Below are 25795 nucleotides of genomic sequence, written 5' to 3'. Positions count from 1 at the left end.
CGCAACCAGTGTGGCAGCGCCTTTACTCACCGCTATACTGAGAAGGAGACACGGCCAGGAGGGGGATATAATTTTGTTTGCTTTTCCTTTTTTCGTTCCGTTCCGCTCTGGGTGAAAAAATGGGTTTTCAAGTTTTTTTTCTTTGACCTGTTTCTATTGCTATCTGGCTATTCCGTGGCCAAACAACAACATCCGAAACCGGAAAAGGTGAAAAACGAATCATCAGGGGGTTGGCGGTTGGCATCATTTTGCAACGCTGTGAGAACCGATCAACCGACGCACAAGAGCACAACAATCTGCGGCTGAGAACAGGGTGTCTTTAAAGGAAACCATCGGAAACAGCGCCGGCAACATCTCCAGTTAGCCCGTTGAGCTACCAACGGGAACGAAAAGCACCTAATCGGAACAGCTCAAATCCAGAACATCCGCGTCCATGCAGTAAGTACCTTCTTTAGACTCGAGAGATGCAATAGATGGAACCTAAAGTTAAATACGAATCGAAAACCCTTTCGTTCGTCGGTTTCTATTGACGAATGTTGAAATAGTTTTATTATCTTTATTTTAGCTAAAACAAGTGGCTTTGTTGTGTCTAGCGGTCTGTAAGCGATGTTACCAGCTAACTGAGATCGGGCTTCCCAGTTGATTTCATGCGAAGGATAGCGGATTCCACGAGCGGAAGCGTTACAGGGCAAACTAGAACATCAACGAAGATAACAACACCAGAAAAGCAACCAACAATATTGCAGAGCGTCACAAAAATTGGGCCATGTGGTCATAGTAGCGATCTCTAGAAGGTCAGAGGGTGATTACTACAACTTAGTAGCATACAGTGTAATTTGTCGTGACAATTAATAACGCAGCATACGCGGAAGAAAGGTAATGGTAGTTAGGTAAATCTGATGTGCATAATCTGACCCTTGACGCTCAACGCTAAAAGCAATATGGGCCCCACAACTAAACTCACGTTGGCAAAAGCCACTCAAACTGAGCAGTCTTCCACTTCTGATGATAGTTTAATCACAGTGTGTACGCTAAGAACAATCTTAGCATCATTATCAGATCTCAATAAGATGGTTGGTTCGATGAACGCTGCCAAGCAAAACTCTGCTGAAGCCGACCCACCCAGCGGTAACGACCCTCACCTGCCGAATACGATCCTTCCGCCCGTAACTAGCCTTGCAGAACTGTTCGAACTGGAAGAGAACGCTAGTAACGAAGATTTCGTAACATCTGCGGTCATTTGTTTTGGGCGTATGTTCGGTAGACATAATTACAAGGGTAGAGGGAGAACAGTGTGTCTCAGGCTGATTGAAAGAGTGTTCGAGGTGCAGTTCTTGAGCAACTGTTCGTGGTCAGAGAGCGGAAAGGAAGGAAACATCGATTTGATAGACTTCGAGAATACATTTAACATGTTGTATAAGACAGTGATCTATACAGATCCGGATTTTACTACGCAACAGATGAAACACTTTTTCCGATTGGCCATAATGTATGCCAAAAGACGAGCCAATGAAAAAAGGCAAAAGCAATCGACAATTACTGTACAACACACCGATATCGATGAGAGCTTTGATGAAACGTGCTTAGAGAGTGTAGTGGAACAAGATAGTATGGTGGAACAAGACATAGTCGAACAGGAAAACATGATGGAGCAGGCGACAATTGATGAGGAATTTAAGAAACAAGATTCTAATTTGATAGAGAGCAACCATTTAGCTGGCCATGCTATCTATGAGACAGAACAGTTGACTCCAGTAGCGAACATTTCACCGGTAAAGAAACAATCTGATGTGTCCACGTCAAGTGACACTTCTCTAAACGTTCTCAATAAGATCCTCCAGCCAGTGAACAGTCTTGCTGAACTCAGTTTGCTAGAGAAAAAAGCCAAGAACGATGGATTTGTTTTAGCAGTCATATCCCGTTTTGGGAAAATGTATGGAGAAGGATTGCATAAAGGCAAAGGAAAAATTGTGTGTTCCCGGCTTCTTGACCAATTCTTCGAGCGCGATTTCCTGTGCAACTGTTGCCTTACGAGCAGTACCAAATACAAAGATAAAATAGCTATTGAGCGGTTTCCTAACACGATTAATTTGCTCTTCAGGACAGTGATCAATTCCGATCCCGAGTACACCATGCTGGAAATGTGTACCTTTTTACAGAACACGCTTCCTATTTCCAAAACACGTTCTAAAACTAAACAAGAAGGTGAAGGCTCAGCAACGAACTCCAAGCGATCCAAATTAGTTGCTGTGTCCAACGAGTCAAATCTTGTATTAGCGACAGCAGGCAAAGAAGACCTAAACAGCGAGAAGATAGAAGAGTATCAGGAAGAGATAACCACAATAGAATTAGTCTCATCGGCGGATGATTGCACTTTAACGACGACCAATATGATACCATCGGATGAAGATGGTCCATCGAAAATTGTTCTTGAAATAATAGACAGTCAATTTTCCAAAAGCAACGCGCCATTATTGGATGTGAACAATCAAATCGAATCCAATTCACCAGAAGCACAGCATAAACGAATAGCTCGGGAAAAGGGTCTTTTGGAATTGTTTCCCAAAACGATACTGTCACCCGTAAATAACTTCAATGCACTACATGCGCTGGAGAAAAAGGCATCGAGTCAATCTTTTGTCAAAGCATTGATCTTCAGCTCTTCGAAAATGTTCGGAAGAGGACAATGGAAAGGAAAGGGAAAGATCGTTTGTGCGAAGCTGATTGATTTGTTCTTTGAAAAAGAATTCTTGAAGAGATGTTCTTGGACGGGAAGTGCAAAAGAAAGTGGCGTGGTTGCATTCAAAGATTTCAATGGCATCTTTAACATGTTCTACCAAATCGTCGCCTTTGCTGCGCCTGATTTTACGATGAATGAAATAGAAGTTTTTTTCCGTGGTCGATTGCGCAATCGAAGATAAATATGGTTGGCAGCTGTATGCATGTCAAATTTATCAGATTTTTTTCCACAAACTCATTTGTTGTAAAATCTATCTTAAGAAATGTAATGTAATGTGAAAACGTTTCATTTTAAACTAATAAAATACTAAAATGCTGAGTTTACTAAGGTGTTTTAAAATATCCGTGTGTTCTCCATGTAACAGGGCTATTAATAAGCAATCTTAGTTTGTCTCCGACAACCGTACGAGGTAGCGATCGGAGTGGGTTTATCGGAGGGATGATCTCACCGGTTACTAGTAATAATAGTAAAATCGCTAGAAAACATTGTGCACAAATTGTGATCTTGCTTTAAGTTAAATCAATAATAATATTACTTCGTTAAACACCGGCAAAAGGTAAATGGTTAGCTGTAGCCTACTTTCCTTCAGTCGACAGTTAATTTAAAGTTCTACACTTTACTTTTACACTTTAGTTTTACTCGTTTACTTGCAGAACGATGTTTTTTTTTTATTTCATGCTACAAAAGACAAACCAATAACCATAATCCATTTTCCTTAAATTGCCTAGTTATTCATTCTATAACGAAACTAGACGAATAGCTCAAACCGCACGGACGGACCCTATGCTGAGATGACCATCGCCAAAAAATCAATCTTAGTCAAAATTGAGCTTTCTAAAGCTGCCCTCAAAACCAAATGCGGATACGTTCTTTATCCCTGCATTTTCCACTATGATAGGCGATTTTTGGGTAGCGCTAATGGACGCCATCTCTAATAAGTATGTCCGGTTTTCTACCATTTTCATTTCCCATTCATGTACAAAATCATCTACGGAACCTAGAGTTCCGCCGTACTCTTTCGGCAAGAGGGTCGGTGGAAAATGTTTATAAAGCGATGGAAGATCACGGCCATGTACAAAGATCTGAAAATGAAATAAACTACGTTTAAATGCGTCCTACAAAATGAACTCTATCGTTATGCCTTACCCGTTTGCTTTGATTTTTTTCTGAAAGTAGGCTATTAAAAATACTCATTGCTGTCTGCAAACCAGGAGGAGGATTAAGGATGTGAATGCCCTGCATTCGAAGAGGAGATGCGTCCTGACTCAATATTGCCACTTTCTTTAGAAAATTCATCTCAAAATGCATCAAGTGGTTTCTAGTAACACCTTGCAAATCAATTATGAGAGTCATGCCACAAATCACCATCTGATCATCGTCTCGCATCAGAATATCGTTGATCATTGTGCCAACCTTCATTACATCTGCAAACGTACATTGAGAAACATTGAATTGTCCGACACGAATCAAGAATATCTTTGGATCAGACATTTTTTCTGTCTTGGGCAGGGGAACAGCAACGCTGAAAGTTGTATATCGATTAGCAACACATTCCGCATCCGATTAGCAAGTTTAGAATGTAAGGACTATTGCTCACCCCATCCGAATGACGCGTAAGACTTCCAAATTTACTGGATCTCTGTTTTGAACAATTTGCGGTAGTTCGGAGCGAATGTTATGAAACAACACAATTTTTTTCTTCGCCTTCTCGAGGCTAAATTTACAACCACGGAGAAATGCCATCAAAAATTGATCGTCGATTGGCCCACACTGCAAGTTACACTCTACGAGCCATGATCTTATCACTGAAAGATGACTATCCACTTGGTTGGTGTCTTCGTTGATTTGCACCCTTGCTATTTCAGCCATCGTCGAAGATATAGCACGAATAGCGCTCATATTGATCTTGGCCGGAGTATGCGACTGGGATGACTATTAATCTGAACAGTAGCAAAAGTCAGTCTGACTTTAAACGGACTGATTCACTGATATCCTGTGAATTAGCCTTATGATTGAGGCTATCCGTAATCGCCAGATAAACTATTGCTGCCATTCAAACGTTATCGCCTATTGATAATTCTTCTTCGCGTACCTACAACAGTTATCACAATCGAGTCACTGAACAGCCATTGTTAAGGACGCTTTATCAACGATACGTAGAAACATTTGTTTGGAGGCTATGTTTGATTGCACGACTAGCACTTAGTAACCACAGGGCATAAAGCTAAAGAAAGCCTTAAGGTAATCTTGTTCCATTACCGTTCCTAGCTCGCAATGGCGGGTCGAATGGTGTTTGGCATTAATATAACTGGGCGAGTTACAACTATTTTCGTAACGCGCATAAGAATCATTTATTTGAAGCATGTTTTTACCTTATAAATCTATATATTTTCCTTGTTGTCAATAATTGTAGTTCCTATTTGCAAGCTAATCAAACTCTAGCGACCGAAACGACCCTTCCACTCCGAATAAATTGCTCGCATTTTTCGGTTTTCCTGGTCGTTTTCGTTCGTCGTTACGATACTTGGCATCTTCGGCGAAAAAGTCTCGATTGGCGATCAGTTTCCGCTGCCAGTCGTTAATGATATCATCCAATCGACCACCGCTACCGCCATATTCTTCCGGCAGGTACTTTTTAGGAATGACCTTGTGCAGCGCTTCGAAGGATTCGTGTACCTGTATTCGTTCTTGAATTTTTTTGCTCAAAAACCCGTGAAACAACTTATAGAGAGCGTCGAAGCCCGACGAAGGGTTGATGAAGTGAATTCCTCTGGTACGAATAGGGAAAGCCTCGATAACCGAAGTCATTTTTCTGTAAGTACAAGCAAGTGTTTAAGCGAAACCCCTTCTGTTTCCCTGATTCATTGTTAACAGCTTACTTGATGAATGTTGGGCTAAACTGTGACATACAAGCAAAGGTTAAACCACATAGATCAACCAAAACTTGATGTCCAGCGATGATGGATGTGTCGTCGTTAACCAACAACAGGTCAGTTATCATATAACACACTTTCATCACGTGTACTATCGAGTATTTCGAAGCATCGTACGCACCCATGCGAACCAGCATGAAACGAGGTCCGTCAACCTCAAGGGTGTGCGGTAGAGGAAGGTTGACTCTGGATAAAAAAAATACACATGATTCTTTCGAAAGTAACCATTAAATCACGACTGTGCAATTTACCCGAACGCCATGTACATTTGCAGTGCTTCATTGCACGGATCACGGTTTTCGAAAAACTCAGGGATGGCCGTCTTAACGGTGTAGTAATTGTCCAGCTTTTCTTTCGTCTTCTCCAGACTGTACTTACAGCCGCGTAAAAAGTTCACCAAAAACTGATCATCCGTGCGTGGATTGAGGTGGGACTGCTTTATCAACCACGAGCGCAGCGCAGCCAGATCTTCAGGAATACGATTGGGCACTTCGTTCAACTCATTCTGTGCCTTCTCCGCCAACTCCGGTATCAGCGTTCTCAATTGTGCCATGGTATGCTGTTCTGCTGTTTTCGCAGAGGAGTACACGTTATTCAATCTTTCACAGCTAGCCGTCTAGAGTATCAATGACAAATCCGGAATCGGTGTACGGCCCGATCGGTGATGGCCGCTGTCGATGGCTTATCTGCTAGCAGTGAACGAACCCATGAGCCAAATGTGAGGCCACCAGGTGCACGCGATAAATGGCAGCAACAAGATAAATAACACCAAGTTACCGCAGCGATACCTTATCTCGGTTGTCGTTCATGCTCATAACTGGTCATGTATTTGGAGAACGTGTAGCCAAAGTTGTCCACTCTGTAAAAGTGCTTTTTTTTCCAAATTTTCTATTCTTTTGGAATGAACATATTTCTAGTAATTGTAATCCTAATTTCCTCCAACTCCTACGATAGCAAACTTTAACGCCGTCCTTGGGCGCCACACATACGCTGGTGACAAAAATGTAGAAAAGGGCTAATAAAAAAGAGATAGATGAGACCAACCTTTAGGGACCGCCAACTTGCGGTACGAGGAATCGTTCGGTACTGATTGGAATGAAGCTTGTGTACATTTTGCTACATCTATGCGCCTCTTGCCTTCAATTCCATTGGTAGCACTCCCTCATCAATGGGGGAACGAGTTAATATTGTCTCGATTTATCTCGAAACTAACAGGTAGATAAACGATCGTGACTATACAGTAAAAAATGTGTTACTATAGTCATTAATTCCCCGTTTCATGGCAAATGAAAATATAGATACGTATAAAAAAAATACACGTGAATTTAAAATTGAATGTGGAACTAAGATTAACAGCAGTGTATTATCAAGAGCATTGTTGTTAAAACTAGATTAAACAAAAACCTTGCGTATGCTCTAAAAATTATTCAAAGCACTCATACACGATGTGAAATAATAGTTTTGATTGTTTCTTGAGTGATTTTTTATTGTAATAAAACATCAATTACTGTTGTTATATTCTCAAGCTAATAATTGAACCCACCAATATGTGTTGGCTTGGTCCATTCAGTTTGCCGTAATCGTGGACTGTGAGTGCGAAACACAAACACTTTCTTGGCAAGCTCGGCGTAGTTGTATCCTATATGATCAATCTAATAACTAGTTTTAACTGAAGAGCAGCTGGATAAAAAGCGATCATAACTTAAGTAAGCAAATAAATATTGCACTGTAGTAATGGTTTGAGAATTCGCATCAATTGGTTGGCCAAATCCGTTGGTGGCCGATTTTAACAAAAGATGCCTTAGTATAATCCCGAAGGAAGATCTGTTACTTTTGAGCCGGCGATATTCGTGTGACTTCTGCTATTTTCACGAGCTATAGGCAATGCAGCGCCACTGTGCCCGTAGCAGGTCCCTTGAACAGCTCCCGAAGTGGATCGTAACTTAAAGTTAGGATTTCCTGTGAGCTTACTCGACATAGCTCTGCATGCATTCGCCTTGTTCAGTCGCTGCTCGTTCGTCATTACAATATCAATCATAGAATCGATGCCATACGCTCCAAGTCGATCCAAATTTTTCGTCACCTTTTTTGCATCTAGCGCAGCTGATATGTCCGGTTTTGGATGCTTTCCAGTATTGTTCATGTCGGTCATAAAGAACACACCGTTGAATTGCTGTGGTGCTGGTTGTGTCACCTGCTGTTCCCTTTCGAGTGATTGTGCTCGAAGTAGCCTCGACTCTTTATCACGCGCATCCATAATAACGTTTAGAATGGCGCGATTGGAGTCTTTCGGTTGCGAGACGAAATGGCTATCGCGAGAATGGTGATGATGCAACGGTACTAGATCGCTGTTGACCGTCCCTTCCGCTGCTGAGCTGATAATGTCCGGACCGGGTAAAGCCATCGGAACGGAGTCTAGCGTAGGCTTGGTTGATACATCCGCTCCGGGTGCCGCTACAAAATAGCTGCTGGCCGTACAATTTTCTCCAAATGATTGCTTCAACTGTGCAGCTCTGTTCTCTTCGTCTTCTTCATCGAAAAAATCCACCTTGGTTTCATTGTTGGCCAGCAGCATATCGTAACCCGAACCTTCACCGTCCGATGGATTTGAAATCAAATGTGCAAGTGAGCGTGACTTGCGCGGTGGATGAGGCAATAGATTGACCGGAACGATCTCATTTTCGTTGTTGATCTCTAGGCTGTATAGTATTTGTTCAGGAATATCATCTAGATGGTTGTAGAGGACCTCATTCTGATCAGAAATTTCGCGCTCCGCATCATTCACAATGTTCTGCAACTCCTCGATAACGTCATCGATCGTGTCGTTTGTTTCTTCCTCCGTGTGCCCGCTTACTTCATCCGTTGGAGCGGTATTTTTCTGAGTTAATGATATGCTAAATTTATGCGAACTTGAACTGGAATCCTTCGCTGGATACAACCTTGGAGGTTCGGGCGTGGATGATTGACCGGTCTCTGAGCTGCTGATGCCTTCGTCGTCATTCTCTGAGGAGGTGTTTCGTTTTGCTTCAGGAGGTACCTGGCGCGGTAAAGCAACGGGACGCTTTTCCAAGCTGGAAGTGTTCGAATTCTCATGAGAACCGCTTCCATTAGCTTTACTGTTCGTCCCTTTTAGACGTAACACCTCCCGCTGCAATTCAGCACATCGTTCTTGGAGACGCCGTTCCATTGTCGAGAGAACACTCTTTTCTTCATGCAGTATTTGTACTCGTCGCTCCAAAATCACCAATCGACTACGAACTTGCTCAGCTGAACGTGCCTGGAGCTGTAACTGTTCTATATCAATCCTTATGGCATCCCAACGCTTCACCTCCGAACGCAATCGCTCTAGCCACGGTGATGTTGAAGATATGGTTTTGCACATTTGTGATGGATCCAATCCGGCCTGGAAGAGCTCAGCCTGCAGGTAAAGGCGAGTTTGTACGTTTTCAGCACTCTCAAGAAAGGTATTGATGAATCTCATTCCGACAGCCTGCAGTTCTCCTGAACCACCACCGCTGTTTAGCATTCCCACGAGCAGCCGAAACCGGACCGGTTCAGCGCATCGCAACCTTAGCGTCGACAGGGCCTCCGAAACTGCCGTATGGCCATGCAACTGAATTCGCTGCGTTCCATCACCTGATTTGTCACAGGCAATCGTGAGCAGCTGCAGTGCGACGATCCTTGATCGTATTCCGGTGCCTGTTGCCGCAGCAGCCAGCGGAAGTAATCCTATCGATGTCGTGCCCAAGCGGGCTCCTGCCTCTGGACTTCTAGTGCAACAGATGCTTAAACATTGTCTAAAATATAATAAATATTAAACAGGAACATTAATCAACTTCAACATTCAACAGGAACATTAATCAAAAAATTTGCTAAAAGAAAAAACGCAGGTGCTATAGCGCTAAAGAGTAATATAAAAAACCTACTCACAAGCATGCCAGTTCGTCTAGAAGGGCTCGACGTTGGTAGGACTGATTGTTCCGAGGCATACCGCCCGGAGGCATCGTTGTGGTACCGTTTAAAGGAGCGCTTTGACTAAGTTGAACTGCACGCAGTACCTCCAGCATCAAGCTGACTCCATCTAGAGGACTGGACACAAACTCCTGAACAAAACTGCGGAAAGGAAACCATTGTAAATATTTTATTTGCTGGACATACTAAAATTATTCCACTTGTCCCACAGGAACAAATTGCGTACCTTGGAAAAGAAGCGCGCAGATCGGAACGCAGCTTGGTCAACAAATCTGTTACGCTGCCGAACTGTCGAAGAGACATTTCACAATCCATTGAGGCAGGCGCAGCAATCGTTGAACTACAGATAACCAAAAAGATGAAGCTTAAGTTAGTTATCACGTCCATATTATACGTACGATGAACAGTACTCGTCTTACCGATGATCTATGGTTTTGAGGGGCAGAGTATGTGAGCGGTTGTGGGCGTTCTCATTCTTACTTTTGTCATTTTTTGCTGTAACTTCGTTGGCGTTTATGTCGTAAATTGATTTGAAGCATCCATTTGATCCTCGGCGACCATACTTTTTCAGCGAAAACACATAATCCTCTGGATTAAAAACCGGTGGACGCTGGTTCTCTTGCTGTTTGACCAAGATAGAAAGAATGTAGGTTTTGATATTCTGAAACATTACGTTTCTATATTTACAAGAGTTGCATACCTTAACATTTGTATTCCATTCCATCATTGCATCGTTCAACTCTGGCGGCATGCTCGGTGTGATGCTTTTTCCAACATTTGGCGACATGGGATGTGAAAAGTAGGATATATCACTGGGTTAGAAAAAAAGAAAGTGAAAAGAAGGATTGTTAAAAAAAATACAGGCATTTCGCAACAACTGGCGTCCCAATTCAATTTGATGCAAACGGTTCTGGTAAATTAATAGTTCACACCAAAAGATCATCCAAAGTTGTGAGTTACAGGTAGTCAGAAGAGTATTTTACAGATTTGCTTTCATAACGGCAAAATGGTAACTCTGTGCACAGGATTTATTTGTGCTGTAAATGTTGCTTATATGGTCATACAATGTCGTTGATTACGTTCCGAATATTTTTATATTAAAATTTAAATTTAATAAAACTATCGTCGACACCTATAATTGCATTCAAATCTCTGCAAAAGTTAATTAACTGCAAGTATAGTCATTTATTTCGACAGTTTTATACAGTGTAAATGGAAAGTGTGGACATTGGTATGTACTGTATAGGTTATCCAATGAAATGAAGATGCTTAAGACATATGTCCGGGCGGTTAATGAATTGAACGGAAGGAAGGCATTAAACAGTGTTGGCGTATTATGCTTATGATGCCAACTTATTTCATTAGGCAAACACTGACACTATGGCAGCCAGAAAATGTATTATTCCATGCAATAGAATATAAATCTACTGGTTTCCTCTTTCTTCTGCTATGTAAAGCCGAAAGACAAAAAAAATGGATCTAGTATGGTATATGAGCATGGTAAGTAAAAAGCATCATTTAATGTCATTTGAGTCACATGATTTGAGACATGGACCATGGACTAGACCGTACAAATGAGGAAGGTTCGATAATTTTTTTGTGCCATTTCTGGCGTGGTTTTGCTGGTTCTCACTGGTTGATGGGTCTCGCCGTAATAAAAATTAATCAGTATCATTCAAATATTCGAACCGGGGAAACAGTTCCTTAAATACTCATATACAATCACTGAACAAGCACCAACCAAGGGTTATAACATAATGATTAAGCGATAATGAATAGGGAAATGGTAAAAACGGTTTTCTTCAACTGAGGTAACCGCACTTTATCTCACGGATTCACACTCAAAGAACTCACACTTTACGTATAGTAGCCCTCGATACAACAATATATGGACCACACATTTGGCTAGTGTAATCCATGTTAAGAATATTCTCCATAGTGCAGCCAACTATTAACTTCCAATGCTGCACATTACACTTCCTAACGAGATTTCAAACTGAAATTAAAAAGCTCGAACCTGTTCGTTCAGCCACTGAACAGCTAGTGGTCTCTTGAGAGGTTACGATGTTTCATTGAGTGATCCGAATATGCCATCATGCTCACGACACTATTCCAGGGTGGGAGTATTGATTGAATCCTTCAATCGATTATTACAACTGGTATGTGGTTTGGTAGAGTGCGATCTTCGATCATTTTACGCCCACCCTCAAACCGCAGCACTTCTATTATACAACACATTTTTGATGATTAGCTTATAGGGGTCATCAACGAAAGCTGTTCGATTCGTTGAGGCCTTCTATGTTAATGTAAATATCCATCTCAAGCTCAATTCCATTGTCAAACCATTTGGCGAACCAGTTTTCCCTACGACGATGAATAATTGGAACAAGCGGTTGAAACTGCGACGTTTTCCATTTGAAGGCTCAAGGCTGTATCGGCAAAGGTGGAGTACGTTTGCTTATTGTGAAATGGTGCGGAGAGTTAGATTTTAGGAGTTATAGATGTCCTTCAACAACTTTCGTAACATTGTTGTTGTTCCAAGCAATGGCACTTCTTTTTTACTGCTCTGTACTCTGTTGCTCTATTAGCAACCGTAACTTTGGTTTTTCTATATTCGGCTGACACATTGCATTTACGGGGAAAGTCGCAATTATACCAATATATTTATATCATTGTTACCTATAGGTTATGTCAGGATATAACATAATACATTTTCAATTGCAGATAATTGCATAAAACGCTTTTGCAACCGCGATGAATGCTTTTGCAATAGAAGACAGACACATAGAGCAAGCAGAAGAAAATGATCTTTCTATGTTTCTCGCTGCGCTTCCAATCGCTACACAATTAACATTTCCTTCACATTGCTATCGATGTTGCAGTCAGTGTGATGTGATAACAGAACTGAATCGAGAGGATTCAAAAAATACAATTAGCAAGCAGTAGAAAGATCGCATAGCCATCTCATCGGTGAAATGCCTTAATTGGGTGAAATTTTGCTTCAATTCGGAGAAATTACTACAATTATGAATAATGTTTCGCATCCGGAACACAAGAAGAGAGAGAGCGTTGGTAGGAATAGTTCGTAGTAGCGATAGCGTTACATGTGATCGAGCTCCTATCAACCACATCGAGGCGCTTTCTAGTTGATCGTACAAACCATTTATCGATCTACATTTGCCACAGCGAAACACGACGTAACACATTGAGTTACAAAGCAAACTGAATCTATAGATGAGCTTCCGAATACCTATGAGGTCATTATACTGATGCAATGCACCGTCATACTCATCCTTGTCGTGTTTTTGTTGTTGTTGTGGAAATTAGATTGCAGACAAATTAGAAAAGACGTCCTTATTGAATTGAAAAATTGAATAAAACGTTTGTGTTTTTTTTTGTTTACCCAAACTGTTCCTAGTACATGCATATGTCTTCTGTAGTGTTGTTTTTCAATCATAGAAAATAATTGATTAGAGGAAGCTATCTTCATTTCTTTTTAAAAACTCGATCATAAACTTTTGGTCATTTTATTCATTTTTGAAATATCAAAATTTCACATAAAATTAGAGAAAACTGACATAGATAAAACATCTGGCTAAAACTGAGAAAGATAGATCAATCAAAGTGAATCTTTGGGATTTTTTTTTTATTTCATCTAATTTTATCACCATAGGATATCATATGAGATGTATGCCTAGAGAACTGTAGAAAAAAGCCAAAGTGACCGCAATAAATTGCTGGGTTGGTCTTCCGACGAACAATCTACAACCGCTCTCGGATAACGGAAGGCACACATAACAAGCACCGTTATTTCCACCTGATCTTCACCGTAGTCCGGTTCTTGAGTACTAGGAACGAAGCAATGTGGAACATAACACGATTTGGCCGTCCACAACTACGCTTCAACACCTAAACTCTGTGTCCAGCACCAACAGATTATTATGGGAAGCCAACATAAAACATTTAATCAATAGTTCGATATGACACCTTGATGATTCGAGGTAGCCGAAATCATTTATCGTCATGGTTTATTAAACATAATTCCAAGGTATAGAAAGGCTGTGCAGTGATGTAAGTAATAGTGCACAAGATATTCTTAATTTTTTGTTGATCTAAACATACTGAAATAAACTGAAAAGTGCATTTGCATTATTAAATACAGTATTAATACAGATAGTGACCAACTTGTATTAATGTTTATATGCAAAAGAGTTTGATCAAGTACATTTAGAGCATTTATAGCTATTCCCCCATATTAATTTATTCATAACGGTAATTTAAAAGCCACAGTGATTCTTTGTTCAACCCGAAGCTAAGAGCCGTCCGGGTACGCGCGAAGTAACGCTCGGTTTGGCTGGATAGTTTGAATGTAGACCCCGATCAAGCCAATGACTGCTTTCTCCTGCGTCTTCTTCTGCAGCTGGGAGTAACGGTCATTCCTATATACAATACGTAAGCTCTACCACACGTTCCTTTGATATACAGTAACGGTAGAACCAATAAGACCGCATGCACATTTTATTTTGCATCGATTTTAAAACACAGTTAAGGCCATCTGTGACCATGAAATTTGAAATTTTCTAACAAATTTATAATAATTTCAAACATGTATCTTTTATTTCCCTTGAGGCTAGGATCATTGGCAATCATAGCAAAGGCAAGCACAGCAAGTCCTATGTCACTGGCATTCTTGCTGCATCCCGTTATTTTTCCTTTAAAGTTCTACTAAATCAAATAGACCAGTGTCGTGTTTTATGACGAATAAAAACATAAGTTTTAAGCCCTCATTATATTTTTAGATACAACATTAGATTTTTATGTCGTTGCGTTAGTGCTCGTTTGTTAATCTGAATGGTCGCTTTCTTACCGCATCTGATTTGTGAACTTGCTTAGCAATACAGTAAATGATCCAATTTTCTTCATTAAAATTAATATTTCATTGGCAAACGTTCCCCTCTTTTAGCAGTTTTATAAAGAATTTAGATGGTGAAAAGCATTCTTAGAAATTCGTTGTTAGGTGTTCTGGTCTGTTAATGATACTTTTTGTTACATGTTTTCATATTGTTGAAAGACAAATGAATTGCCAATTATTATGTAACGTCTTCAGTTCCATTTTTTTTATTTATTTAAAATGCTTTCAAGATATCGCACTTGTCTGTGTTACTAATAAACCCCTGTATAACGATATAAGAAGAAGAAGAAGCAAAGTTTTCCTGTTATCATTTATTATTTCTCATACTTTACTAACCTGACACTAACGCACCATAATTTCGAATTCACATTCAAATGGATCTCCAAGGTCGATGTAGCTCTTTACTTTCGCCAGTTCATTTACAAATTGCAGCGTTGCATATGTTTCGTTTCGACCGATTTCACTGGGGTTTCATCCAATTTCTCATTAACTTTCGAATTCCACTCGAGTGTAACGCAAAAAATATCATACGTTTTTTACTCGTTAAAGGCGATAATCGTTTGCGGAACGTATGCATGTAGTGTTGTACCACTGCATATTAACCCCTTTCGCTCAAATGAATACACACATTCTAATAGTCCTCCTTATGTTGCAGATGCAGATGACGACCGGTTTATCTTTCATCCTCTGGGCTGTTCTGTCGAACAACTCACAATAGACAAGGCGAAACGCAAATAATGAAAGAACAGTCCATACCGCAGAATGCTGGCTCAGCGAATTCGGTTAAATATATCAATTTCTCTAATCATAAGTAAATACATATATATTTATGCAAACTGATCAGATAAACAGTAGTCAAAAATGGAATACAGGCTGCATTATGTCGTGTATGTTTTAGGGCTTTGCTTATGAGATTCTTCGTCCATACATTTGGTTGAAAACTATTGTAGGGTATCGTTATAAACGACGGAAATATACTACCGTTCGTGTATTATGCTAATACATGCATACATAATGGCCCAAATTTTCTTCAAAGATGATCGAAAACTATCTTTGTTAGCCTTCTGTTAGGGTTTGCCATGGATGTTCTTGACTATATCTCTCTCAGCCACATTGAATAACTTGTAGCGCGTCTCAATTGTAAGCGAGTCACATGCAAACAAAATAAAATTGCACAAAAGTACGCATAAATACAATGAACTTTAACCATCTGCAAAGCCAAAGATTCTAGAACCACAGAATGCATTGCATTTTCCAGGAGCACTCCAATTTAAAAATGATAATAATAATAAAAAAGAGTTAATTTCACTCACTTTAAGCCCTCTTTTTCTCTAGGATATATTTCACACCCATTCAATTCATTTTTATATTCGGTTCATTTTGATCAGATAAGTTCTTGTAGTAAATAATTTCATCGTTTAGTAAGTTCGTTTGTGAGATGGCAAGGTTTGTGGTTCGAATGTTGTCCCGCCACACTTTCACTATGACGGTAAATTTTTGATGGTAGTTGCTACATATTTGCTCATTACCATGCTTTTAGAGGGTAGTTTCTCCGCAGACATGATGAGCTAGTGACTAGAAATCGTAACGAGTAAATGTTAGTGACTAATGAGAAAATTGCTTGGGTTTCTTTCCATTGGTACTGTATGCTATGTACATCTAACGTATACATACGTTATTTTTTGGATCTGTACCAGATAGTGTTACTATTGAAGATCACAATTGTTTTAGCAACCATGATACATCAATGATAATGGTAGAACACACCACACCTTATTAAATGGATGTTAACTTGTTACCCACATTTCCAACATATCTCATCCTATTGCCACGTTTTTCCGGTATAATGTTTTTTCCGTCACGTAATATTTTTTCATTCGTTTTTCTGTCCTAGTACAAACCTATATCACGACAAAGCGTTAATGTGAACATAAGAGAAGATGACTTCTATTCAATGTTATTCCATTGCCTGTAATACTTGGTAGAAAAACAGTAACGGAATCGTGATTGTAAGATCAACAAGAAGCTCCTGCTATTTCCAAGCAATTCGACACGGTTCTCCCAACATTCTCAGGTTTACTCGTATCTCGCCAGCGATTGCGAAAACTTCATGTTTTGTTTCAATGAAAGTAAGTTCCGGTTCTACCTTTGCTCTCGGTATTTCTTTCCTGGTGGAATCAAGGGAAAATTGAGCAAGTAGCTACCGTAGGTATAATGTTTTCAATATTCTTTTCTCACAATTGTTTTCCTTCTGAGTGACAGGCCATTAAACATGTTTTCCATTGCAAAATTGGATGCTAGCCTGGATGCCGTTGGCTAAATAGAGTTGTGTGTATAGGAAGATTCATAATTATGGTCCCACGCTTAATGAGTTAGCTAGGTTTTCTGCCCCAAGTCAAACATCTGCTCATGATACAGAATTGTAACAAAGGTCCGTAGGTACTGTAGCATATCTACTTGTAAGAACGCTTGTTCATCGACATTCTTTATAAATAATGCTTAAAGCGGTACTGTTGCAGAATCTACATTTTAGCAATTATTTTCATAAACATTTACTCCGAATCTCAGATCCCCTTATTTCGAAACCGTTTTTGGTCTTTTCTTGCGATTAAGTTCACGTTTACCCTTTATCAAGACAAATTTTATTTTCTGTATATATATATATATAAGGTATATTTATGTTTTCGAAGAGATTTGGGTTGTTTTTGTTTTCAAACCAAAAAGTTATCAAATGTTCACTTTTGCACTGTCCATTGAATGGACATAGAGTAAAGAAACATGGCCCAACAGCCACACAGACCATCGACATGGACTGGAAAACGATTGAATAACGGATTCTACATGCCTCATCTTAACGTGGATTGGCTTTCCAAGTGGGGCTTTGGCCCACTATACGTGCCATAGCATTAGTATTTTTCTTTTTCATTTCCTTCTCATATCGTCTTTCTTTCATTCTTCTTTACGTGCTCTATATTATTATACGTTCGTTACAGTATAGCATACTATATAGATATATATATATAGCCATATGATGATTAAAGTAAGCTATTTGATTGAAGTTGTTGAATTTATTCAAAATGCTGTGTTTACTTGAGTGTTACTGTGCTTGTGTGTTTACTACCTACTACTAGCTGGCAAATAAGGAAAAAACTTTTGAAGAGAAATCTTGTAAAACTTCTTCTCATTAACTCATGTATGAAAGAAGTTTACTTTCGTTTTTCGACATTGCTCTGGCAGGATAATTTAAATTTTATCGTATCGTTTTATATTGTATGAGAAATATTAAAATCTCATTATGAAACACTGCCACTGCCATATTTTTTGGCCAGCAAAAGTAGATGGTCGTAAGAAAAACTGAACATGTACACAACAGTAGAAGATGGCCGGCAGGGTGTTTTGCTTCGTTAACCGCTTTTTCTTTGCCTTCATGTATGATACTTATTTCAATCCGGCCTCATTAAAGGCCTGATCTGCAGGGAAGGTGATCGTCAAAACATCTGTCCATTCGAATAATTTCTACTTGGAAAGTCGATTCACATTAAGACAATATTTAGCGAGAAAGTCAAAAATTTACGAAAAGTATTCCTTCCGAAACCAAATGCTTTAGCAAGTCTCGCCATTTGTTTACTGTCGGAAAGCTCAAATCAAATAGCTGGTCAATGTCGTTTGGGAAAGGTTGGCCACTACTCTTTACACTTTACAGTTTTCAATTATGCTTTTTCCAATCCTTTACATATATTCCTTGCACGTTACATCTATTTTATCACGTGTTTGGAACAGATGTACTACACCGTTACTTGTATAACTCGCCCTTCCAACATGAGGATGTCGTTAAGTGTAAGTAAATGAGTAAACGTATAGATCCTTCCATGTCTACGAACTGGTACATGGGCATGGGTCGGCTGATGGGTCGTACACATCTAAAAATTTTTCATCCTAAAGTTAGTAGGACGCTATTAAAGTAAGTCTAATTGAGTGGCAAATTATCATTGTATTGTTTCAGTCAAAGATGAGATTCAAGTAAACATTTGAGCTTTTTGATTAGGTAAAGCAATGCTACAACCATACTTGGTGCTAGTATCTGCCTTTTCTCGGAACGAAAAAAAAACAGTAGGAAACGATGAAACAATTTTCTTCACTTCATGCGTTCGGAAAATGATGAGGTTAGTTAGGCAGGCATAGCTTTCGATCTTTCGGTATGGTTAACTGTAGGCATAATTTCTCCCTATAGAAATAATTTCCTCGTACAGAAACGATGGCAGATGCCACCTAGGCAGAACTGTACGGGCGTATGATTCGTAAAAGCCACGCACTAAATTGTTATGCGACCGTGGATTTCCCAAGGTACAACAATGCACACGGAAGAGGGGTTTGGTTATGGAAAATGCAAAATTGAGCGATAGGAGCTGCGTAGATGGTATAAGTAAGCACTAAATGGCAAAAAATATTTGCATAGTAAGTAAAACCAGGAAGCCAAAAAAACACCGTTATGTTTCATTCGAACCTCACATGTAACATGTTCTTACACTATGTTTTTCGTCTAACACAAGCGAATCAAAAGCGAGGAGAGTTGATGGCATGCCCTGAGTGCCATGACGATTCGAATGTACTGTATTTTTCAAAATCATCCAAGGCGCACATAATGAACTCCAATAGCGGCTATTGGAAGGTGGTGATGGATTTGGTACATGCTTCTACGGAATTTTGAGCGGTTAGTTTCAAGGCGGGCGGAAATAGTTTTCAATCGTGGAGGACTTGGTAACGACGTTCCATCCGATACACTTCGTTGCGTCCAAAACCGATAGGGAACTATCTAAGAAACTCCGTAACTGTTGCACACGGTAAACCAAAGTATTGCACGAACTTGAATAGCGACGTTTTGAATCGTATTTCCGTTTTCCGCTTTCCAAACACTGTATACTGACTGTTCAGTGCAAAACAAGAGGCTTAAAATTGTTACCCGCAAAATAATGTGTCTTGAATCAAAAGACTAGCTTTTTTAAAATGAAATCTATGAAATTATTTGCAGTTATTAAGCAAATTTTTAATTGAGAAAAAGGTTAATGGTATGAAAATTCGTGAACGGATTTTCATTTGTTTAAAAAGAAAACGGGAGATAAAATACCAATTAATTAGCTCATCTTATTAACCTGGTCACACAAAATTTCCACCCATTACCATTTTAAGATTTGCACAAAATTCGTCCGTTCCGTTGATGAATGACCCTCGTTAGTATACTCAGATACTGACTAATTAAAAGCTTTGATTATTATCATTACAGCTTTTAACGCAAACTAAAGGGAAGTTTCCTCTTACGGGTTGCTTTTCTTCAACTTGTTTTAGCTTAATTTCTACCATACCTTTGCATTTAGATTGTAATGCTATATAGTTCGTGGAAAATACTTTAAGGTTTTTGAACATGGTGATAAATTTTGTACATAGGTTGTGCCACTTTTGTTTTCCAACACGTTTTATCCTGTATACAAATTTTATAAAACGTCATTCAAGTAACACGATTAAATGTCAAATATTAAAAAATATATCTATAAATAAAATACATTACCTAGTGACTTCACCTTATTAAGCAGCAGATAACTGATAAGTTTGTGTCACATGAATAGAGTTAGCCGCAAATGTGATAAGCAGTAAGTTGTCACGCTAATAATCTTATTGAAACTGATTTAAATTTACGTACACGATGTGTGTAATTAGTAGTTATTTTCCATCGAATATCTGAAGGCAGAATTGCTTTGTAACAACTTCATTACATTCTAAGCAGAATTCGCTTCATTTCTAAAACCACTAAATTAAGTTGAGGGACGCACAATATGCAATTATACTATCGTTGCTTAGATAGGTCATCCAAGAATCACTGTGCACTTGTTTGGATTGTGCTTAAAGTCATACGCTTCACTTTTACTCACTGAGAACTAATCTGTTAAAAAAGTACAAGATGTTATGTTTAGTTTTTAGTTTAACTAAATTTTGAACACACACATGTCATGTTTGCTTTACACTCTTTTTTTCCTTAAATGATCACTTAAATATTGCGATTTCTTTACAACTTCTAAACAGTGAAAAAATAGGTTTATCGCGAAAATTTATATTGGCCACGAGGCACTTGATTTCACTACGTTCACTGAATGCATCACTTATCATATATACAAAACTTCAATTTTACACCAAGCACTCCTCAAACCTACGGCTTAGCAGTATAAACTATATCAACTGATATCAACTAACCTGATACACTTGGGGTACCTATATTCATCGTTGAGCTCTGATTACTGAGCAACGTTTGCCCCGGCAACGTTTGGACAACTCGACGTTAAACGTAAAAATGATCATGGAAAGGTGGCACGGCTCCCATAGCTACATCACGAAGTTGTCTTCGTCGTAGCAGGAATGCTCTCTCGCACTCGCTTTCTCCAGCTCTCCTACATACAGTGACGGACATGCAGTTTTTATATGAATGAATCAATCATTCATTTAAAGCATTTTAAAAAGTTACATCGGCATATATACATAAATGCCAAATAGCTGTACGGCTTAAATTGGCGAATTTATGAAGAAGTTAGTAACATGTGTGGAGGTGGTCCTGTTTGGATGTTCGTCACTGTATCTTGTCTGGTTATTCAATCTGAGTTTTACGTTTCCCGTGAGTAAGATTTTCCGATGGTTAGCCATTTTCTCAGCGAAAGATACGTTGAAATAGAAAAAAGACGGAGAGCCAAGAGAGCCACGGAGAGCGTATTGCCGGGTTTAAAATGAATTACTCGCGATCAACATGAGATGCACGCGACAGTTAGCTGACTGTTATGAAGCCGGCCACTTTGGAGAGTTTTCAATGTCATGAACCAAACGTAATATTTTAATATTGACCAAATTAGTTACTCCTTATGACATAAGATTTTGATTATTTTCGGTGAATAAGATTGTATTTTGGCGATCAAAATTTGAAATTTTGAATGAATGTAAATCCAGAACACATGGTTCATCAGAAACGTGTTCACATTGCTAAACAGAATTTTTTAGGTGAAAAAGTAGTAAGACATTGATTGAAATTTATGAAGAGTATTGAGTTCTCTTTAACCCTCATCGGTTCTTTGTATGCGCGCGCATACAATTTGGTCCGAAAAAATCAAATTATTCAAAAACGGCTCGATGAAATTTTCTGAATTTCTTCAAAATAGATTTATTTTGATCATAGAATAGAAATATATCACTCAAAAATTTTAGGCATGTGTAGTATCGCCTGAGCAGAAATAGTTACGAATCGGTTCCTGTGTATGCGTTCGCATACACATACGTCCACCATATGTATTTAGCCGAAAAAAATCATTTTTGAAGCTCTGAAAAAATGATTTCAGGTAAAAAACATCTCTTGTCAGGTATGGTGAACGTGTTGCTCAAATTTCAAACTGATCGAGCAATATTTGGAGCTACGACGCCGTTATAAACCTTCAAGCGATTTCATGGTTGCATCCGATATGATGATCTAGAGGAATGTTTGATTTATGATAAATTCTGATCGATCAGAAATGTGTTCTAAAGGTGCAATAATAATTTGAACACTATCTACAAACCAGGAAAAAATGTTACAGTCGATGAACAGTTTGTTCCATTTCGTGGATGGTCTCCGTTTCGTGAATATATTGCATCAAAATCTGCCAAATATGGCATGGCAAATTTGGTTTATGTGTTTCAAAAGATGGTATGCACACAATACACAAATTTATAATGGTCGTGATCGATACACCACTCCCAAAAGCAACTTAGGCCGCCATTGTTTTGTGTTTTGACAAAAAAAGAATGTCCGATCAAAGTGTAACTTGCGACAATTTCTATTTCATATGATTTGGCTGAAGAATTGAATAAAAATCGTGTGGCTTTGGGAACGATTACTGAAAATACAAAAAGCAATTCTATTAGCCTTGGTTGATATGCGCACAAAGCTATTATATTCTACTGAAGCTATGTATGACCACAAATTACTAGCCATTATGTTGCCGTATATCCCCCGTCATTACCAATTTGTTACTTTGGCGAGCATGTTCTATAGTGCTGTGGGTATCAAAAATCATGAAAAAAGAAAAAAGCCAAACTTAGTTGAGTAATTGCAAGAAGACTAAAGGAAGAATTGACACCATGGACAATGGGCTAGAACCTTTACTTGCAGATGAAAAATAAATCGTTGGCAAATGGCTCTGTAGTATGCAATATGAGTATGCTATTATTACGCTCGCCGAATTGTTTTCGGACTGAAAAAAAATAAAAAAGCATCCATAATATTTGTCGTCGGCTGTTTATCGAAACATTGGGAATGGCTTTTGTTGATTCACACATAGTAAGACGCAAAACAAAACCGACTGATAGTGATGCTGCTAATGTTTCTCATAATGTTCGTCCCATTCGCCATTTGACACCAACACCCAAAATCGGCCGTTGTCAAGTCTGCACATACTAAACTAACCAAATTTTTTTTGCTGCACGTTGTGAAAGTGTGCAAAATTTGATTGTGCTTTTTCACGGTTTTTCGCATTTTTCTCAAAAAACATGATTTTATAATTGCCAATTTTACTACAGTATTTTAAGAATTATTGACTTGTAGTAATTTTTTTCGATAAAGAACATTCCAATGAATAAATAAAAAATGTCAGAAGTGATTAGTTTTAGTTTTGGATTTTTTGGAACAGGTTGGAAAAATGAGTGTATGCGCGCGCATACAAAAGAACCGATTCGATGCAATTCTGGAGGGACCGATGAGGGTTAAACTCATTAATATGATTGTTAAAGCTATTTAACAGATACTGTGCTTATGAGTTTGATACATAAACCCTGATGGGTGGGCTACGCGCTCAGATTTTGGCGGTCTAATCACATCGTACGACCAAGATATGATTCGCATTGGAGCGTCCACACGTCACGATTTCATTGCGATTTTCGATCGCGGATCAAACACGATAACTATAATCATTACTTTTTACTCGCTCTTGTTTTACTTGCGTATAGACCGTCCATAACACGAACCGATACGAAAATTAACACAAAATAAATTGCAAAAATTCTTCAAAAGCTAACCCTTTTAACCGTATACTTTGAATGTTTCACATAAATTGAACTAGAAATGACAGAGATACAGATGTTTGAAAAATTGTCAAACATAGCTCGCTACTAGCGCGCTTTATAATCCCTTTGGGAGGGGCGGGGGTGCGGATTGGCTCAGGTTCCTCAGGATTCACTCTACCAAGGGTAGGGAGCAAAAGTGTACTCATTGCGCATTGACAGGATTTGGAAGTGGAAAATAGACTTAAAGCGTTGCTTTTAGCAATGAAATGATAAGATGGCGCGATGAGTATCGTACAGAACGGATCATATGAACGATCCAGTCCCTTGAACCAATTCAACGATGAACAAGCTAAGCTAAGATTGAACCAAGTAGCACTGCAACAGTTATGATGTTATTCAGAAAAGATATAGCGCTCGCTATACCATATACGGTATGTACCAGGTGTGTGCATAATCAAACCGACCTTTTCGTTTTGCGAGAAAAAACGCTTATTCTTGGAAAAGGGTGATAAAATTATTCTCCAAAGTAATGGCAATCGTTAGCTACACATTTGATTCAATTTCAGGCAATTTTTGGATGCCTTGCCAAAAAAAAACCGCCAATCTGTACCATATTTTCAAAACACATCAATTTTTTCAAATTTTCGTAAAAAAAGAAGCGCTGCTCGGCCGTTACCTGTGCCAACAATGCAAATGAATGTTCATCTGATAGAGTCAAGTCTGGTGAGTTAGCAGCAAGTGGCAGTTGGCAATTCTTACCAATTGTGGCTTTTACCGAGTCTTTGGACGATATTCCACGCTTTGACTGATTTAACAGCTCCATTAGGGGTAGATACAGTGCCCGGCTCAAATAAAAATCCACTCACGACGATCATCTACATTGTTCCGAAACGGTTAAGTTTCCGCATGTAACAATTATGTGTATATTTTTATCATGTAGAATAAAACCTGTAGCTTATTTCGTCATATGGTTTTTTAAATTTGCATGCAGCATAAATCAGTAAATTGAATTTTAAGTTTGAATGACCAGTTTAGGGTGTGACACAAAAAAATCCACCTTACAAAATCAGTTCTAAAATTGTTATTTATCAATTGAGCTACTTCTCGCTTGTTATGTTGTTGGATTTTCGTGTGTTATTAATTGTACAAATGATCGATTGTTGATTGAAGTCATTGTCTGCGAGTATATGTGCCGGAAAAGTGTCTTTTTCTGAATCTTAAAAGGTGTGTAAAAATATCTTTTCGTGTTTGCAATCTTCACGTGTGGGGTTTTTAAAAAGGTTATACAGAGTGTAAAATAGCTCACTAAATACTAAATGGGAATATCGATAAGTCTACTTGGAAATTTTATAAAATTGTTTTAATTGTGGAAGTGGCGGTAATGGATGTGGTAGAGAAGCCAAGCGGCAACCACATTCACTCGTGGTATATAAAAATGAAAACACCCTTGAATCACCTTCTCCTTACTTCAAGGAATGTTATAAGTATCGATTTCTAACCGTAAAAAAAATTGCGGCTTTTCTAAAAATGGGTTAAAATGCTATTTCACAAAGAAAAGAAACCTTATCGACCAAGCAAAAAAGAAAAACAAGACAAACTTCACGAAAACAAAATGTTTCAAGTAGCTTTACGTTTAGAAATGAATTGTTTGGTTTGATTAATCTAAATTTGAGGTCTTGGGCCAAAACTGATGGCTTAAAACAGTGCTTGAAAGCGATTAGGCACACACGCAACCATGCAAAAATCAATGACTCACGGGAAAGGAAATGTCATACTTTGCGGTAGTTTCTCGTAGGAAACATATGCTCAAATTCAAAGAACTACGACCACAGTTGAGTATTTTGATGTTTTTGAATCGCTTTTGGAAGAATAAGTGTTGAAATTGAGTCTGGAAAAAGGTGATTCAAATGATGTGGTACAGAAAACTCATTTATCCTCCGGTTGAACCAATTTAGAGTATTGAAATATCCTGACCAGAGCCTCATTTCACACTTTACAATGAATCTGAACTATTTTAGACGTTCAGCTGTACATATTGAGTGTAACCTACAAGCAATTATTTATTATGAATGTATGGTACAATGATGTATGGTGCAGTTTGGGTTCACATTACCCAAGAAAATTGATAGTAAGCATTCCAAAATGTTTCCAACCACTCCAAGGAGAGAG

The 25795-nt window shown here is 38.7% G+C and overlaps 3 protein-coding genes across 3 annotated transcripts; 1 reads left to right on the top strand and 2 right to left on the bottom strand.

Moving 5' to 3' along the window:
* Positions 1-111: 111 nt before the first annotated feature.
* On the top strand, positions 112-3063 carry LOC126579229 (uncharacterized). The gene is made up of 2 exons (XM_050242634.1): positions 112-438; positions 566-3063. The coding sequence occupies exon 2, from the start codon at positions 942-944 to the stop codon at positions 2919-2921; it is 1980 nt and encodes a 659-aa protein (XP_050098591.1). The 5' UTR covers positions 112-438; positions 566-941; the 3' UTR covers positions 2922-3063.
* Positions 3064-3368: 305 nt separating this feature from the next.
* Positions 3369-4963, bottom strand: LOC126579231 (alpha-tocopherol transfer protein-like). Its single transcript, XM_050242636.1, has 3 exons — positions 4338-4963; positions 3887-4262; positions 3369-3822 (listed from the first exon to the last, which is right to left on the bottom strand). The coding sequence occupies exons 1-3, from the start codon at positions 4637-4639 to the stop codon at positions 3556-3558; spliced, it is 945 nt and encodes a 314-aa protein (XP_050098593.1). The 5' UTR covers positions 4640-4963; the 3' UTR covers positions 3369-3555.
* Positions 4964-5045: 82 nt separating this feature from the next.
* On the bottom strand, positions 5046-20221 carry LOC126579235 (uncharacterized). The gene is made up of 9 exons (XM_050242639.1): positions 20121-20221; positions 10346-10457; positions 10065-10267; positions 9872-9985; positions 9604-9786; positions 7617-9470; positions 5925-6272; positions 5620-5859; positions 5046-5552 (listed from the first exon to the last, which is right to left on the bottom strand). The coding sequence occupies exons 2-9, from the start codon at positions 10430-10432 to the stop codon at positions 5168-5170; spliced, it is 3414 nt and encodes a 1137-aa protein (XP_050098596.1). The 5' UTR covers positions 10433-10457; positions 20121-20221; the 3' UTR covers positions 5046-5167.
* Positions 20222-25795: the final 5574 nt, after the last annotated feature.

Source organism: Anopheles aquasalis, chromosome 3 (genome assembly GCF_943734665.1).
Source record: "Anopheles aquasalis chromosome 3, idAnoAquaMG_Q_19, whole genome shotgun sequence".
Taxonomy (NCBI): Eukaryota; Metazoa; Arthropoda; class Insecta; order Diptera; family Culicidae; genus Anopheles; species Anopheles aquasalis.
The sequence above is the reverse complement of the archived record's forward strand: the minus strand, read 5'-3'. Positions and strand labels throughout refer to the sequence as shown.